General features: G+C 43.5%; 1 protein-coding gene across 2 annotated transcripts in view; it reads left to right on the top strand.

Annotated features, from left to right (window-relative positions):
- ACOT12 (acyl-CoA thioesterase 12) overlaps nt 1–18,879 on the top strand; it is a 131,049-nt gene that overhangs the window by 34,017 nt on the left and 78,153 nt on the right. For both annotated transcript variants that reach the window (XM_040341645.1, XM_040341642.1), the window contains 3 exons: nt 1,081–1,182; nt 9,890–10,025; nt 11,482–11,638. In XM_040341645.1, coding sequence (XP_040197579.1) covers nt 1,081–1,182; nt 9,890–10,025; nt 11,482–11,638 — 395 coding nt within the window. The remainder of the gene's footprint in view (nt 1–1,080; nt 1,183–9,889; nt 10,026–11,481; nt 11,639–18,879) is intronic.

Genomic DNA, 18,879 nt, shown 5'->3' with positions numbered 1-18,879 from the left:
TGATCATTTTAACTTCTGTTATGTTGCCCTCCATAACTTTTCCATAAAGATCAATAAAATGACTATCGGTCCCTCCCCCTCATGCCAGGATACTGTGTGTAATCCCAGACTCTGAACTGTCCATTCAGCCCCAAATCCAATCACAATCCTAAAGCGTTTTTACTAATGAAAACCACCAAGCTACTCATTCACTCCCTTGACTATTGCAACTCCCTCCTCATAGGCCTACTTCCCTTCATAAATGCTGCTGCAGTGCTGCCAGACTCCTCTACCTTCCCAACTGCTCAGTGTCTGCCACTCCTCTCTGGCTTCCGATTGACCAGCAAATGAAATTCAAAGTTCTAACATACAAAGCCATTCACAACTCTGCCCTGAGCTACATCACCAATCTTGACTCCAAATATCGCCTAAACCATTCACTTTGCTTCTCTGAAGACCTCCCAGACTTCTCCAGAGCCTCTCCCATCCTTTTGGAATTCTCTACTTCAATCTGTTTGTCTCCTACTCTGGTCAGCTTTTAGGCAAGCCCTGAAAATTCATCTCTTCAGCAAAGCCTCTGCAGCCTCCACCTAACCACTAAAAATGGTCTGCCTGAACGCTATGCGCAATAACGTGTAGCATAACACGCATTCTCGCAGTGCAACATGAGCAGGGCCTGAATTTCCATTTTGACTGAAGTGTACCCAAATGCCTAAGTCGTAGCTAAATATGTCAGGTATCTGTATTATTCCAAGTGAGCACAGCTTTACCCTCAAAAGTAGGGGTGGAAAGTATTTCCCACAAAATTCCTTTTTTTTTTTTTTTCTACTTCCAGCTTCTCTATATGTATTGAGTTCAATTTTACTTGCTGCGACCATCTGTTGTAGGGACAAGCTTTATGCATCAAACCAGAGAGATATTCATGCTGTGTGTGTCTTTATGTCAAACACATAAGAGGAGGAAAGTATATGGCATCAAGGCGTGTAGAGTAAAAATCAGTCTGTGATCCTTGAGTGACACATCTGAAGCTACAACCATTGCTTCCTCTATATTCATGATTGTTATATACTTTTTGTTATTGCAACTTTTGTTTATTTTCAGGTTGGTATTAAGGTTGCAGTAGAAGATCCACTCACAAATATACAAAAACACGTTTGTAGAGCATTTTCAACCTACGTGGTCAAACCAACTGGAGATAAAAAGGTATGAGCTAGTCTTGCTATGAAAACTTTTAGTAGCATCTCACACGCTCTGCATGGAACCATGTGGACTGCAACCACTAGACACCTGAAGGGCTTGTGTAAAACTAAAGACAGAAGAAAAAAGTAAGGTCCTGGCCAGTATATTAGACAGTTAGAAGATGCACAAAGTGCTGGGGACAGGTAGAAGTGTATATATAAGTGTATAATGTAGTGTATACACAACCCTTGGCACACCGGTGTACGTGGCATTGGATGTTTTCACAAGCTGTTTTGGCCCTCCATCATTGCATATTTTTGCACCACTTTTTATTGATCAATACAAGATGGGGTTACTTTTTTACATGACTAAGATTCTTTAGGTAAAGGCGATTACGATCTTAATGCAGACCTAGAGTCAGGGCAATCAATGCCATACCAAACTATGTAAAACAAGTCACTTGGCAATAATATAGCACTGACAGCTGCTCCTTAGCCCAGGCCCACTTTATTACTCATTTCATTGCACTGTATGACAATAGAGTAGGTGCTATATCAATGGAAATGCCAGCTGTAGCTAGACCTACTCCTAGACCCGTTATCTAATACCAAATGTCTAATCCAGTGATGAGATGCAGGACTTGGCCTCTCAAATAAAACCTACGATCGCCTCCTTTTTGAATGTAGAAGTGGCCTAGGCACTGTCATGTTTGGAGATGCTGTCGATTCAAAATGGGGGAAGTATGTGCTTTTTCTTGTAGTAGTTTGCCCTGTCACATGAATAATTAATCCCTGTTGGGCAGCTAAACTTTGTATTTTACATATAGGTTCTGCTTTAAAACATTCCTGTCAAAGTTGAAAAAAAGTAGAGCTGTTACATCTTTGGAAGCAAACCTAGCACTTTGGGGGAGAAACAAGCTAGTTGGATGATTTTTGCAGTCAATGCCATCATTTTTCCTTTGGGTTAGGGGTGCGTGACTTCCTCTCTCTTCACTAATAAGCATCAACATTCACAGCCAGGTAGCATGCATGTGGTTAAAATGCACATGCTTAACAAAATTAATATATCTGTCCGGTTTCTTTAAAAATGCTACAAGTACAGAAAAACACTTGCTGGTCTGCCAGAAATTCAGTGAGCTCTGTTTCCTTTTGGTTGGCTTACAACGCTGCCTCTGTTGCACTGAAATATCTAATAGTGTGCTTGGCTCTGCCTGAGTTCTCCCCTGAAGAACCACAGAACATGCTCTGAAAAAACATGAGTTACGAGTGAAACACATCAGTATGACACCATCACGCTCTCTGTTGTGAGGGCACAGATTGGCTGCTAACACACTTTCTCTCTCTGCACACCACCGGCTGTTTGTAAGAATACAGAAGTGTTTCTGGATACCGGCAGGAGCTACGGCATCAGCATATGTGGAGCAGCGAACAAAGATCTTACTTCATCTTATGAAGATGTCTATCTCCACTGGGAACTCATAGTCTGACTACATGCTGGTTGCGGATGCTCCGGTCTTTAGGAGAGTGGTGAGCTGTATCTATTCCCCCCCCTTTTTTTTTTTCTTGGCTGGAAACTGACACACACACACACACACACACACACACTCGCCTGCCCTATAGAGATCTACTAGCTGTTCCCACAAGTGAGAGAAGTATTGTGGACAATGGCTGTCCATTTTGTACTTTGTGAGGACCCAGGTTGCTCTGCCAGCTTCCATCCTGCTTCCCATTCATAACAAGTATTCCGTGCTACATTCTTAATGAAAACGATTGGCTTGCATCACCCCACATTTGGGGCTGTTCACAATATGGACTATCCATTATTCTTTATTTAATTCAGCTGTGGATACGGTCAACTGCCCAGGGTGAAGTACCCAATGGCTATTTAGTGAGTAGAAGCCATGTGATTTCGGTGACCCTATTTCCCTACAGGAATTACATATTTGGAACAGTAGTTCATGATCTATATATGTGGAGTACATGTTTATCTGTGTCTTCAGACAACATTGCCTATTTTATTGAATGTGGTGGAGGCTATACTTTTTTTTTTACCTTAAAGAATTATATATTTTTGTAAATACTGTGTTTCTCAATAAAGAATTACTTGGGAAAGTTTTCTTTCCTTCCCCTATCTTGGTATGCCTGCCTTTTGAATTCAGGAGGAACATACCTTTACCCCTATATATTTTTGAGGTGATGGTACTAGTTGTCTGACTGAGGAACTGCAACTTTCAATCCCTCACTTTCAGTCAATTTTCAACATTGGTGTAGCCGGAGTGACAATTTTATCTTCTTTTTTTTTTTTTTTTTTTTTATGCCTTTTGGTTTGAAGCACAGTGCTTTATCATTTGAAACTACAAGAAAATTATGCACCTAAACCATCTCACATTGTATAAACATTCACCATACCCTCACCCCTTTAAATAAATGTTAGGTATACACCAGTTAGGCCTATTAGCCCTGATTAAAATTTGTCCTGCTGGTCAATTCTTGGTTCATTCCTAAAGGCTCCTCCTCTTCGAGTGCCCTGCCAGAGGAGTGCTCTCTCGGGGCATCCGTGTGGGCGCGTTCCCGTGGCGTCCATTGACCCAGACAGCTGGACTCTGCTCCACCCCCCGGCTCTCACATAATTGGATTTGTTTGACCGCAACAGGAACCCAATTGGGACCCGAGACACCGGCTGGAGCGGGTGTGCTCGTCCCTGCCGCAGGAACAATCGGGCTCAGGGGGGGCTGGTGCACTACAAGAGGTTTTTCACCTCAATGCATTGAGGTGAAAACCTGCAAGGGTTTACAACCCCTATTTAATACAAGCTTGATGGAAATTGGTTAGCAGCAAGATCGTTTGGCATCAGTGAGAACACACCAAGATTTCTGTTCACTAGAATTTGTGTATTTTCAATATTTTTATCAAAATCACATTAAACGAGGCGGACCCCACCTACTGTATTTTATGGGGGTATTTTTTTTCCAATAGCTACATGCCCAGTTTACCATGACCTTCCCCCTTTTTTTTTTTTTTTGCACTCAAGTATAAAACTTGGTGAAATGTGCATATAGAGTTCAGCAATGGTGCATACATGTCTGGCATCAATCTAGTATTTATGGCTATACTTTTGGTTTAGTTTAAACAGGCAAGGATCTTTGTACGCACAAGGTAGCACTGCTCTGTGAAAACCTCCAAATATGCGTGTTGGCTACTGGTACCTTCTCTCCCAGGTGCCAAGTTCAGACAACCTCCCACTTGTCACAAACTGGGAATATGGATTGTGACGGTATCGGTATGATATCTCCGTCAAGCATTCCCTCCTCTCCATACAAGACCATCACAGGATCCCCCACACATGAGTCAAGACTGGATGCTGGAACCAAGACTGAGTTTAATGTTATAACACACAGCTTATATGTCATTTCCAAAACTGTTACAATGACAAATCTCCGCCCCCTCACACTGGGGCTTCCATACAGATGAGTAGGCAGACACGACGGAGCCGAGTCTGAAAACACATTTTCTTTAGATAATGACATCTGTGGAGTTGAGTACTAGTTGTACTAAATACATTAACTAGACAACTCGACCCCGCATATAGAGAGATAATTACCACAATGAAGCAATCAGAATAATTAACACAAGCCACATAAACACAGATCTCCTTCACACAACACAATAGATCAATTAACCTTTAGAAATAGTGAGGGGACATTAGCACTTCAATAACCGGATGGTAATCACAATGGCAAGCAGGGAGAGCATTAGCCTGAGACATATAGGCAAATGTATCACAATGGCCCCCCTTTTTCTCCCTGCTCCGGAAAACCCGGTTGGACCTTCCCTGGTCCAGTAGGGTTGACGGGTTCAGAGCTTTTAGTCCGAGGTTAACTCCGTTTGGCATGACTGACCTCCCTTGGCAACTGCTTCAGACTCGGGTATGCCACCGGGTCGTCGGATCACACGCCAGTCAGTCCCCAAGTCTTTGTGCGATCTGCAAAGTCACCAGAAGTCAGTGTGAAGACAGCGAATGGGTCTGTGCGCCGCCATCTAGGTGTCCCGCTATGGGAGGGGCAGGTTATGGCTCTGAAGTGACAGTCACAGGAGATTCATAAAAAGAAAAAGTTATATTTGTTGAAATGCTGTAGCACTGGTGCTCAGAGTCCCGGGGGGGGGGACTCAGAGCCCCATAAGGTCAGCCACCCCTGCTCCCTCCGCAGCCACCGGTTCTCCTCTTTGAGCTTCTCCAGCTCCATCTCCAGTTCATGGAGCCTGGGGGGGTCAGCCCGCTGTGACCTCAGGTGGTTGTTCTCCTCCTCCATGCGGCTTATGCACTCCTCCAGCTCTATGTACTCACGGATCAGATCCTGCTTGCTCATGTCCTGCAGGCTCTCCACGTGGTCCTTCATCATCAGGAACTGGGTGGTGGTGTAAGGGGCCACCGGTGGGCCCTTGGCGAACATCTCGGCATCTGGGGCGCCCGCTGCGATTCCATCTCCTCCAGTCGCTTCTTCTCCTCCCAGGTCCGCTGGTTATATGACTTCCAGGACCTCTTCTTCTTGGAGGGTAGCTGGCGGTGCCTCTTTCTGCCCAGCTTCCTCCAAGGCCCCTCCGGCTCATGGCTGTCGCCCATGACCAGCTGACAATGGTGTTCCCTGTTGTCCGTAATAACAGATTGTACCATGAGGGCTTCGTAAGGGGTGCCCAATGGTTCTTCCTGACCCAGCTCCTGGGGATCCCAAGCCGAGTCTACACAATGGGCTGCTGCTGGTGGGCGGTACCCAGGTTGAGACCAATTTGACCTGGTGTTGTCATTCATGGGGCAATTCTGCTTGAAGTGACCCAACTGTTTGCACTGGAAGCAGCGTTGTTCGTTGTCCTCCTGGCGTGGGTAGCGAGGGCTAGATGTCATCGGTCTGTTAGGCGGTTGGTATCTAGCGGCTGGTGGGTGTGAGGGCGCCGTTGGTCGTGGAGGTTGTACCCGTGGTGTGACCTGGTTTGTCTTGCGAGTATCCGCATATTCATCCGCCAACTTCACGGCCTCTGGTAGAGTCATGGGCCTGCGATCTCTCACCCAATCTTTGACGTCCGTCTGGATGTGATTGTAAAATTGCTCCAGGAGCATTAGTTGCAAAATGTCCTCTGCGGTGGTGGCCTGGCTGCTGTTAACCCAGTTAGAGGCCGACAGGGACAACTGGCATGCCCATTCCGCGTAAGAGTCTTTCGTGGTTTTGCGGCGTGAGTCCCTGAACTTTTGTCGGTGGGACTCTGCGGTTACTGCATAACGAGCCAGGAGCACTTCTTTAACCCGGGCGTAGCTATAGATATCCTGATCTGGCACGGTCCGGAAAGCATCAGAAGCTTTGCCTGACAGTTTGCCTGACAATATTGCAACCCACTCTCTTCTAGCTATTCGGTGCAGGTTACATTGTCGCTCAAAATCCGCCAGGTAGTTATCAATCTCACAGTCCTTTTCATCAAAAGCTTTAAAAGCGCTAAACGGAATCTTCCTTGTGTCTGCTGTGCTGTACTCACTGTTCGGAGAAGGTGCGGCTGCTTGTTGGACTGCTGCCAGTTTTAACTGTAGTTCTGCGTTTACTAACGGGTCCATCACTTTCAGCACCACATCTGGCGTTGGGTTCGGGCCGGACCATGCTAGCTTCTCTCTCATTAGCTTGTTGGCTGGCGATTCCTCCTCCTGAATCACTGGTGTCTCCATCTCTTGTACCGCTGGCGTTGCTGCAATCCCGTTCTCCTGGTCTATCTCCATTGATTCTGCTATGATGACCCGTTCGGTTTTGTTGCTAGCAATCCTTCCACGAACTTCCAGTAGTTCTTCCAGTGTCTGCTTGGAATCCCGGGTGTAAAGGAGAGTAGAAGGGAAAATCCCACTGCTACCAACCAATTGTGACGGTATCGGTATGATATCCCCGTCAAGCATTCCCTCCTCTCCATACAAGACCATCACAGGATCCCCCACACATGAGTCAAGACTGGATGCTGGAACCAAGACTGAGTTTAATGTTATAACACACAGCTTATATGTCATTTCCAAAACTGTTACAATGACAAATCTCCGCCCCCCTCACACTGGGGCTTCCATACAGATGAGTAGGCAGACACGACGGAGCCGAGTCTGAAAACACATTTTCTTTAGATAATGACATCTGTGGAGTTGAGTACTAGTTGTACTAAATACATTAACTAGACAACTCGACCCTGCATATAGAGAGATAATTACCACAATGAAGCAATCAGAATAATTAACACAAGCCACATAAACACAGATCTCCTTCACACAACACAATAGATCAATTAACCTTTAGAAATAGTGAGGGGACATTAGCACTTCAATAACCGGATGGTAATCACAATGGCAAGCAGGGAGAGCATTAGACAGACATATAGGCAAATGTATCACATGGATATATGGAAAGAACCCGCACTCACAGCTGTGAACAAAGCGCTTCGCCGAAACATGTTGGCAGTTACTCTGTACTTGGTGATTGACTAAAGAATTTGGATGGATTCCAGAGTTCTTTCCATATATCCAGGAAAGTATCTTTCTAAGAACCACAGCCTAGGAGACCTCTGCCTGCGCTTGCCTGACATGTTCCAGCTTTGGCACCTGCCACAGTGCTCACCCAACAGGCATGCCTTATCACTTTGTAGTAGAGAAAAGTCTACAGTCTTGTTAAATTAGGCAGCCTGTGTGTTTTATTTTTTTATTTTTATTAAATACATTTAATCCACTAATTGCCTTTCCATTCTTCAACATCCTTTATGCCCATTCCTCCGTTATTTCTAGGTTGAATGATCATCCAACATCTTCATGTGAGCCTAAGCTGTCAAAAACACACCACCGAAACGGTATTGCACAACTTGGGTTCACAGTATAATGTTGCATGGATCATATTATGAGTGCTGTCCTATGCAGCCCTGAAGACCAGCCAATGCTGGAGATGGAGCACAGTGCTCCCCGCACGGCTGCATGGAATACACCTGGAATTAATGTAATTCCACTTTAATTTTTTATTATTCGTGGTGTGGTGGTGGGGCATTTTCTGTGATGGATTGGGGTTAGGAAGTGGAAGTGATACTGCTTGCTTAATGTACACTCAACGATCTGCTGAAAATATCTACAGTCAATGTGCCAATAAAGTGACAAGTGCTACATCAATTCCTGATCAACTTTCATTTTCTGTGATAGAAACTGGAGTTGAGCTTTAAAGTCATGAGCATTACCTGTATGTATCGCATCACATTTATGGGAAGCCTTCCACTATTTAAAAAGCTTTCAATGCAAAAGTTGCATATAATCACCCTAGGTCGATGTTTACATTGTAATTGTTGTGGCTGCAATCTGACTCTAAGCTCAGTAAGGTAAAGGTGACTTTTTCTTGATCTCTTGGTCATCTTCATTTTACAATCTGGGTTTAAAGTTACACAATGTTACTACAGGACAGATGCCTTAATTATTAACTGCAGCAGGCTTATCTTATTTTGGCTTTAGTTGTAAATGTTTCTTTGATCTCTTCTACTTAAAGCCTAATGCCTTGTACACACTATCAGAATTTCCGATGGAAAAAGATAGATGGAATTTTTCCATCGGAAATTCCGACAGACTTGGAAAGAGAACGTGTTCTCTTTTATTCAGATGAAAAAACATTCTATCAAATTCTATTTGTCTGTATGGAACTCCGACAGAGAAAAAAACATGCATGCTTGGAATCAAGTCGACGCATGCTCGGAAGCATTGAACTTAATTTTTCTCGGCTCGTCGTTGTGTTTTACGTCACTGCGTTTTGGACGGTCAGAATTTGGTGTGACCGTGTGTATGCAAGACAGCTTGGATGGAATTTAGTCAGAAAAATCAGTCACGTTCATCCCATTGAAAATTCTGATCGTGTGTACGGGGCATAAGGCTGGCCATACACCGTTTCTGCTGAACCGGCCAAAATTCAAACCATTAATTAACCAAATTGATTGCTCATTAACTTGGGTACAACCAGCCTGCCAGACTCTATGGATTTTAGCTAGAAGCTGCTATAGCCACTAGCGATTTACCACTGTCTGCTCCTGGCGGGGACTTCTGCCCCTGTCCTCTGCTGGGAGAAAATGATGGCTCTGCAGGAAGGATTCCCCTGTCAACACTGTGTCGATGGGGGAATCGTGCAATTTTTTTTTTTTTTCGGAAGCCCCTGATTGCAGGAAAGAAATATTTTTTATTAAACGTAGGTTTTATTTAATCTCAAATTTCTAGATTTTATTGGAGTAACATTTTAAAGAAATTATAAAGCAACATACCGATCAGAAACTGCAGTTTTAAAGTGATTCTAAAGTGTGTGTGTGTGTGTGTGTATGTATGTATGTATGTATGTATGTATGTAGAGATATGTATGTAGAGATATTCTATCTATCTATCACCTGTTCTACTTAGCTGCTCTGTGCAATGGTTTTGCACAGAGCAGCCTGATCCTCCTTTTTTTTTTTTTTTTCCAATAAATACTTCTCTGGATTTTATTTTGTTTTATAGAAATGACTGTCTGCCTGATGTTCCATTTAGGAGTATGTAAGGTTACCAGTTTTTAGCTGAATCCTTCTTTAAATAACATTCAACATACTAATAATACTAAGTGCAACCTTGGTTATGCAAGTACTTCTAGAGCCTTGAACTAAGATCACTTTTTTTATAAAGTTTGTTCATAACAGAACTATCTTCTGTTCACTCTAATCTTTTGCAGGTTAATCTAAAACCGGTCAAGCTGCAAACTGCCCAAGATCACTTGGAATATAGTCTAGCGGCTGAAAGGAGGAGAATCCGACTTTACCATGAAGTGTCCTATAACAATCTGATGGAGGATGGCAGTGCTTTTTATGGTTTGTGGAAAAAATGCATGTTCACCCATATAAAAAGGTGGATAATTTAATTAATTCTGATTCAATCACAGTAATTGGCAGCATTCATGGAGTGACAATGTTTATGGTTCAGTCAAGACACCAATGGTGGAGAAATGCTGAGATGCAGATTAACACTACCTAACCTTTTTAAGGGGCAGCACCAACCATGCCAGCAGGTGAATATATTGAGAGGTCCTGCAGCAGTTGTTGGGTGCATGTACTTGGAACCAAGTCTGAAAAATGCATACTTTGCAATCTTTAGACCTCCCGAGGCCATGACAGTGGATTTAGCCAATGATTTTGGTTTCTCAGTTCAAAAGAGTACCTGCATAAATTCGAATAGCGGTGCACATTGAGCTGCCAAATGTATCTAGACTAGGGGTTCGACCGATTATGGGACGTCGATATTCACCTTTTCGAAGCATCGATCAAACTTACCGATATTGCTTCAAGGGGTTGTGCATGCAGCTGCAGGTATGGCCCGGTACCATTCTTTAGAGCGGACGGTCCACTTTCTTGTAATGACAACCGATGCGGCTCATCAGCCACTCTGTTGTTGTTACAAGCAGTGAGAGGGGACAGACCCCCCCCCCCTGTTGCTCTGCCCGGGACCCCCAAACTCTCCATAAAGAGTACCTATGCTGCCTTTTACTGTCACAAAGGAAGTTTACATTTCTTGTGACAGCAATAACAGTGCTTAAAGGGGTTGCAAAGGTTTGTTTTTTATTTTCTAAATGGATTACTTTAAGCTAGTGCATTGTTGGTTCACTTTCCTTTTTCCTTCAATTTCCCTTTTTTCTTTGTTTTCTTTGTCTGAATTTCTCACTTCCTGTTTCTCCTCAGTAAGGTGTTCAGTAAGCTGTTCTGACTGACTTTCCACCGCTCGGATGATGGTGGAAAGCTTACTGAGGAGAAACCGGAAGTGAGAAATTCAAACAAAGAAAAAAACATTTAGAAGGGAAATCGAAGGAAAAGGTAAGAGAACCAACATTGCACTAGCTTAAAGGAACCAATTTATAAAATAAAAGACGAACCTTTATAGCCCCTTTAAAAAAAGACAGTGTAAAAATGTTTTAAATCTGCAGAATATGGTCACCTGATATCTATTGGCCTGAAAGGCAGCGTAATAATCTGTACGGAATAATCTGTATCGTATCGGCACTGAAAAAACGAGATGGGCTCACCATCTGTCTGGATTTATCGGATCGGATAACGGCAGATGTCAGTGGACATGTGTCTGCTGACATCAGCCGCTCCTTTAGAGGTGAATGGAGGGTCCGATCAGATCCGCCTGAAAAACTGACAGGCGGATCTGATCGGACAGCCTGTGTGAAAGAGCCAGAGGCGTTTATTTTTTTACATGTATAGTGATCGCATTGAATATAATTTTGTTTTAAAAGTTCCCATCACATACTCCAATATTTCTCTGTTGCAGACCCAGATTGGGAAAATGACCAGAACAAGATGTCTACAGACTGTACCCGTGTAGAGAGCATTGAGCTGGTTCTTCCACCCCATGCAAACCATCAAGGGAACACATTTGGAGGACAGATCATGGCTTGGATGGAAACTGTGGCTAATATTTCTGCAAGGTAATTTAGTAGATTTATTTGGGAAGATGCAATACTTCACCTCCTGCCATGTTATTACGCTGCACTTGATTTCACTTATGCCTGTATTCATGAAGACATACTCTATAGCACTTAAAGTGGTTGTAATTGTAGAAGTTTTTTACCTTTTTTAATGCGTTCTCTGCATTGAAGTGGCAAACTTTTTGTGTGCAGTGCTCCCCCCCCCCCCCTACTTCCCTGAGGCCAATCTCGATCCAGCGCTGTGGGGGCGGTCAGAAGGGGGTAAGAGCCAGGAAGGCTGGAGGGGGACCCCAGTAAAGGAGGATCGCAGATGCTTGGTGAAAAGCCCAGAGGAGACAAGTATGACATGTTTTGTCATTTAAAAAAAAAAATGTTTACAGTCGCGATAAAAGGCATCTAACCCCAAAATCTATATTTCAGTATGTTTGGGATCATTCCTCACTATCTACAGTTTTCTTAAATGGAATCGGTGATGAAAAAACAAAGGGTGCCATTGTGAACCTTCCTTTTGAGAAAGTCAGTTAGTTTCTGAACTGTTTTCATTGAGTCTGTGACCAGGAACAGATAAATTGATAAATAACTGACACCTCTTTGAAGTCGGACACAGACACTTTCAATTTCAGGAGGCCAGCAATGGCTCGCCCCATACCTTTTCTCACACCAGAGTCACTTTAAGCCAATTTGTTTTTTGTCTATTCAAAATTTCTGCCAGGATCTCCAGGCAATAAACTTTTCAGTGCATTGACGAAAAACGATTTGCTTAAACTGTATACCGTGAGATGTGATGCCAAACATTGAAAAAATAGATTGAGTTTGAGCTGCAGCTAGAGGGTATGGGGCCAGAATACTTGCAGTGATGAATACCTGGCCAGGATAATATGGATATGAATGAAGCTTCCAGTCATCCATTTTATTCCTAGCATTCAACCATGGAATCTATCCATGGCTGGGACTTCTACTGATGGTTGCAGAGAGCAGGGGAGTGACGCCATCAATCTGCTGCTGCTTTTTATTATCCAGTAATAAGGATGGGGGTGGAGAGAGGGTGCTACTGTATTGCCTAACTGATATTACCTGGCTGTCCAGGACAAAAATACAAATCCCTGGCAAATAAAAATCCTTGTATGTATGTGTAGCGCCCCCTTACTTTCAGTATGGGCACTACACTAAAGTTAGTGGGGGAATGGGAGAGTTATTTTGCTCCCATTCATAATTTGTTAAATTTAGGGCTGCTGTCATTTCAGAACTGTCCTGTAGGTCAATCTGTGCTCCAGGGATGAGATCCCATCCCTGGGCGACAGTTGGCGCTAGAGGGGTTCTGGCAGAGCCACTTTTCCCCAGCAGCCAATTAGAGGAGTTTTCCCTCGCGGAGCATGCTGGGGGAGAGTATATCTGTGGCGGACGTCATTTTTGTTGGTCTTCGCGGGTTCCTGGTTCCAGGTGCGGCACCCACCTTCAGGGTGTGCGCACATCGCGGGTCCCGCCACTATGGCCTACCTGGCCTGGGGTCTCGCGCAATGCGGAGTCCCTGACTCTGGGCTCTCATGGCCTGGAGCAACTGATGCTATCAGGAGCCCCAGTGACTTACTGGGTCTCCGACTCTATTGAAGAGATCCCAAGCTACGTGCTGTGCGGTGGGGGATCGGCTCAAGGAGAACCAAGAGGCAGGTTGTCTGAGAAGCTTGAATGAACCATCGGGAACTGGGGACTGGGACATTAACAGGTACACTTCAACTGTCAACCGGTGACGCTAGCGCAAATTTACTGGGAGGATAAGCTCATCTATTTAGCTCATCCAAGTTCTAAGCCTGTGGCAGAGGCCCATCAGAGCCGGGTCTGTGGCAGAGACCTGTTCCTCCCAGCCACCTAAAGTGACACTTCGGCTGCCAGGCTCGTGGCAGGAGTCTGTCCGGGGGCGCTTCACCCACTCTGGCTAGAGTGGCGACGAACTGTATCTACTACTACTACTGAGAGCAGGATTGCCCTCTTCATATCCAGGCCTGATACTGTAGAGTTATCTTGCTTCATCAACCTTTTCTCTCTAACTCATGTTGATGTTGGTCATGTTGGGCCGGAAATAAAGCATTCAGAAAACCTTTATTTGATGACTGGACATTCGCTTATTAATCGACTCATCAACTTCACCCCTAGACAACGGTAGGAGGTAACAACCTGCGGGGGTAGCGCTACATATGTTATCAATGTATTTAGCTGTTTGCCTGGAATTCATCTCTAACATTCTGTACACATAAACAGGAAAATATTACCAAGCTGTCTCTCTTACCTCATTTGTTGGATTGCAATTCAGTGTATGAGTGTACGTTGTAGTAGACATCTGCCTACACTGTCTTGGTTTGACAAAGAACTAATAAACATTCTCAACTAGTTTGATTCCAGTCTGGTTGTTCGATTTATCATACTGTGATATGATCTACAGACGCCATTCAGCAATAAAGTGAACTTCTGAGGACAGAAATATGGCAGCTACCATTGCTGGCTTGTGTTTTTTGAAAGATGAAGGCTCTGGGCCTGTCATCCTGAGCATATTGCCCTTTTAATGTGATTCACTGACCTGGAACTACAGTAGCATACAGCCAGTTGCATAGGCTTTACATAGACTGGGCGAGAAATGAAAGAAAACCCAACATTTTTAAAAAGACTAAAGTCTGGACAGCTGTCTTGCAGTCTTCTCAAGATTAGAATGACGGCTCTGGGTCTCAAACAAGTCTGCAATTACATCTCCTAAACTCCTTTTTCCCACAGATTCCCCTTTAAAATATACGTAGTCAGAACAGTTTTGGATAGGATGGGAAAGGGTTTCGCAATTTTGCTGTACTGGGTTCTGATTGGGCAATTCACTTTCTGCCGTGAGCACAACAGGAAGTTACTGAAAATCTCCACAGTGAGGGCAATGTCCATCATAAGCTGGCCATACACTATCTGAAGGGATAGGATGGAAAATGTTTCTTAATCGAGCGAGTATACACAGTAATATTTAAGTTTGCATACCCTTGGTGAACTGGTAATAATATACAAGATGCACCATTTGAATGAAAACATGAATGAGCAGGCAAAAACCTTTTTTTTTTTTTTTTTTTTTTTATGGGATTTAAAGGGGTTGTAAAGGTTTGTGTTTTATTTTCTAAATCGGTTCCTTTAAGCTAGTGCATTGTTGGTTCACTTACCTTTTTCTTTCGTTTTTCCCTTCTAAATGTTTTTTTTCTTTGTTTGAATTTCTCACTTCCTGTTTCTCCTCAGTAAGCTTTCCACCATCATCCGAGCGGTGGAAAGTCATTTAGAAGAGCTTACTGAACACCTTACTGAGGAGGAACAGGAAGTGAGAAATTCAGACAAAGAAAACAAACATTTAGAAGGAAAATTTAAGGAAAAGGTAAGTGAACCAACAATGCACTAGCTTAAAGTAACCTATTTAGAAAATAAAAATCAAACCTTTACAACCCCTTTAACTGTATCATATCATCTTCACATATTTAACTGCAGGATATAACAGAATGGCACAATCCTAAAACTAAACATGGCAACAAGGAAACAATGAGTCCTGTTCAAAAGTCTGCATCCCCTTAATTCTTAATACTGTGTGTTGCCCTCTTTAGAATCAATGACAGTGTGCAGTCTTTTGTAATGGTGGTCTGAGGCCCCAAATTCTTGCAGGTGGTATAGCTGACCATTCGTCTTGGGGAAAAATGCCTCCAGGTCCTGCAAATTCTTTGGTCGTCGTGCATGAACGGCACGTTTGAGATATCCCAGAGTGGCTCAATGATATTGAGGTCAGGAGACTGATGGCCACTCCAGAACCTTTTACCTTATTTCTGCTGTAACCACTGAAGGGTCAACTTGGCCTTGTGCCTAGTCATTGTTGTGCAAAAGAATGCAAATGGTCTGCCAGTACCTTCTGATAACATGTTGCATTCATCTTGCCATCAATTTTCAGAAGATTCCCCATGCCTTTAGAGCTTGCACACACCCAAAACATCAGTAAGCCACCACCGTGCTTCACAGTGGGATGTTATTTTTGTCGCTATAGGTCTTGCGGACTCCTCTCCGAACATATCGCTTATGGTTGTTGTGACCATAGTTCTATTTTGGTTTCTTCACTCCAGATTAGTGTGCCATAAGCTGTGAGGCATGTCAATGTATTTTCTGGCATATTGTAACTGGGCTTTTTTTTTTTTGTGGCATTGAAGCAGTAAAGGCTTCTTTCTGGCATCTCGACCAAGCAGCTAATTTTTGCTTAAGTATCATATTGTGCTCCTTTAAAACAGCCACGCAATCTTTTTTTCCTGAGCTTACCTGTGAGTTTTTCTTTCTATCCCAAACAATACTTCTGTCAGTTGTGGCTGCAATCTCTCTTCATAAAGTTCAATTGCCTTGTTTTGCAGGTCTTTTGTCAGTTATTTTCTGCTCCCCATGGTTCAGTGCCAAGCCTGCTCAGTGCATCCACATGAGCGCTAACAAACACGTTGACTATTTATACACCGATACTAATTGCAGTTTAAAAAGCCACAGATGTGGGGAATTAACCTTTTAAAGTGTCACTAAACCAAGGGCCCTGCATTCACTATATCTGGACTCCCACAGTACACGGAACATGTAGTTATTTGCAATTATTTTAGTAAATATTAACTGATAAATACCTTTTCTCATCAGCAGTTAGAGTAGTCTTGTGACTTCTATCAGTGTCTGATTAAATGCAGAGGATTAACCCCTTAGGTTCCACAGTATAAAAAGCATACTTAACTGCATATACAGACTGATTTTACTCTTGTGGGTTTAGTAACACTTTAATTGCCATTTTAACCTGTGTGTCACCTTGTGTCTGTACCAAAACCAAATATTGCAGGGTAAACTTTTGATCAGGGACATTAGGGTGGTCTCCGTTATTGTTATGGTTTTAAAAAGGAGCCAACTGTGATAAAGGCTTCACGTGACCACTATCTTTAAGACTGTTTTTTTTTTTTTTTTTTTTGGCATGATTGGTGATATTTTCAATATCCATGCCTTAAATGTATGACTTCTGCCAGGATATGCAAACTTTTGAGCACAACTGTTTTTTTTGTTTGGGAAATTATTTATTCCAAAATTTGAATGTTAAAAGCAAGCAACATTTTCAAGTACTTTTTGTCCAGTCAAATGGACAAAGCATTTCTGTACAAATTTTCATACAAACATAATATTTGATTTATTTTTTAAGTCTTTTGCCGCGTAAAGACGATCGGACATTCCGACAACAAAACCGTGGATTTTTTTTTCAGGCGGGTGTTGGCTCAAACTTGTCAGAAAATGTCAGATGAAGCCTACACATGCTCAGAATTTCCAACAAGCTCCCATCAAACTTTTTTTGTTCGGAAATTCCGAGCGTGTGTACGCGGCATTTGTTTATAGCCAGCTTTTAGATGGTTGTCTCTGAATAGGCTTCTCCAAGAGAATATTTACACTCTCGCCTCCTGTTTTAGTTAAAATATTGGATTTCCCATCACTTACTATCTTGGTGGCAATGGTCACCAGGCCAAATAGAGTGAATCTACCCAGCAGGAACATGGATAGCCATAAACCATTTTTGCTATCCACGTTACCACAATTTAATGTTTTTAAAAATTAACTTTTTTTTTTTTTTTTTTTTTTAATAAAGTTTTTTATTTTCGTCCATCATACAGGATAAGTGCGGTTACAAGAACAATGTAACATTCAAACAATCAATATTCTTGCGGGCGCAGCCGCTTCCACATATGCAACATAAGCAAGTCATTAGAGTATACTTGGGCGTAACATGACCATAAGCTTAGTGGACAGAGCGGATGCCAGTGGGCTGTATTTCTAACATTAGGTAACTGACGCAAGTAGCGAAACTGTCGGGCAGCTGGTAGCCCTTAACTTCCCAGGTGTATCCCCGGGTGTGGCAATATCTGAAGTGTGTCTGGTGGGCAGACCTGGTTCCTGCTTAAGGGTACGAGGGTTAGGGGGGAGGGTCGGGGGGGGTCGAGCCGCCACAGCTCATCGACGTATGAGGTTGAGAGGGCACTGTGCGTTGATCTCCTGAGGTGATGGCTTTGTAATCATCCGACAGGGTAAAGTGCCGCCAGCAGGCCCAAGTCTCGTTGAACTTTGCCGGCGTGTCGTTGCTCTGGTGGATCAGTTCCTCCATCTCCATTATCTTTTGGAGGCGTTGAAACCAATCGGACATAGAGGGGGGTGTTGGGGAGAGCCAGAAAAGTGGGATGCACATCCGCGCGGCGTTTACCATGTGCATGGCCAAGGAGCGGCTGTATTTCCTCGGGCGCTTTTCGGCATGATGGAGAAGGAACTGGGCAGGCGCGAATTCTAGAGTATCGGTGGTGACATGTGTTATGTATTTATGGACCTTCGTCCAGTAGGGTTGGAGTTTGGGGCACGCCCACCATATGTGGAGGAAGGAGCCCGTCTCCAGATGGCATCTCCAGCACACTTTAGGGAGTGCTGGGTTAATTCTGTGTAGTTTGAGTGGGGTTTTGTACCATCTGGAGAGGAGTTTGTAGGCGTTCTCCTGCGTCTGGACGTTAATCGACCCCTTGTGGGCGAGTCTATATATGTGTTCCCACTCCCTGTCCGAAAGTTCCAGCGAGAGGTCGTTTTCCCACTGCTGGTTGGCCCAGTGAAGTTTAGGAGATTGTGAGGAAAACAGTAGTCCGTATGTCGTTGAGATTAGATGTCTCATTGGCGCTGTAGAGTTGCACAGGTTTTCGAAGGGGATGTAGAACTTTTTTTTTTATTAAAGGTTTTTTCACATAAAAAAAATAAAATGTTAGTACTACAATTCAACAGCACCAGTGTACAATGCCGCTCTCAAATCTAAAAAAAAAAAAGGAAGCAAAAGTATATAGACCGAAGGAAGAGTGCATACAATACACATTCACTGTAAACCGGATAACCCCCCCCCCCCCGGTCACAAAGTATTTGGAGCCCATCAAGGCTTACTATCTCACTACTTGCCACAAATGATAACTCTCAACCAGGAGGCAACTAATCCAATGCTGTGGAGCGATTTTTCTCTCCAACCACCCCATACCGTTTTAAACTCATCGGGCACCTCTCTATTAAATGTGGCTTCATACATCGGTAAAGCCTTATTTATCTTTAATGCCTTCCAGGCCATAATGGTAGGGGCCAAAATCCTCACCAGTTTAGTAGGAGTGTAGTGCACTCTATGAAGGAACACAAACTGTATCAAGGGATCACGTGCCGAC

This window comes from Rana temporaria, chromosome 1 (assembly GCF_905171775.1).
Source record: "Rana temporaria chromosome 1, aRanTem1.1, whole genome shotgun sequence".
NCBI classification, from domain to species: domain Eukaryota; kingdom Metazoa; phylum Chordata; class Amphibia; order Anura; family Ranidae; genus Rana; species Rana temporaria.
The sequence above is the reverse complement of the archived record's forward strand: the minus strand, read 5'-3'. Positions and strand labels throughout refer to the sequence as shown.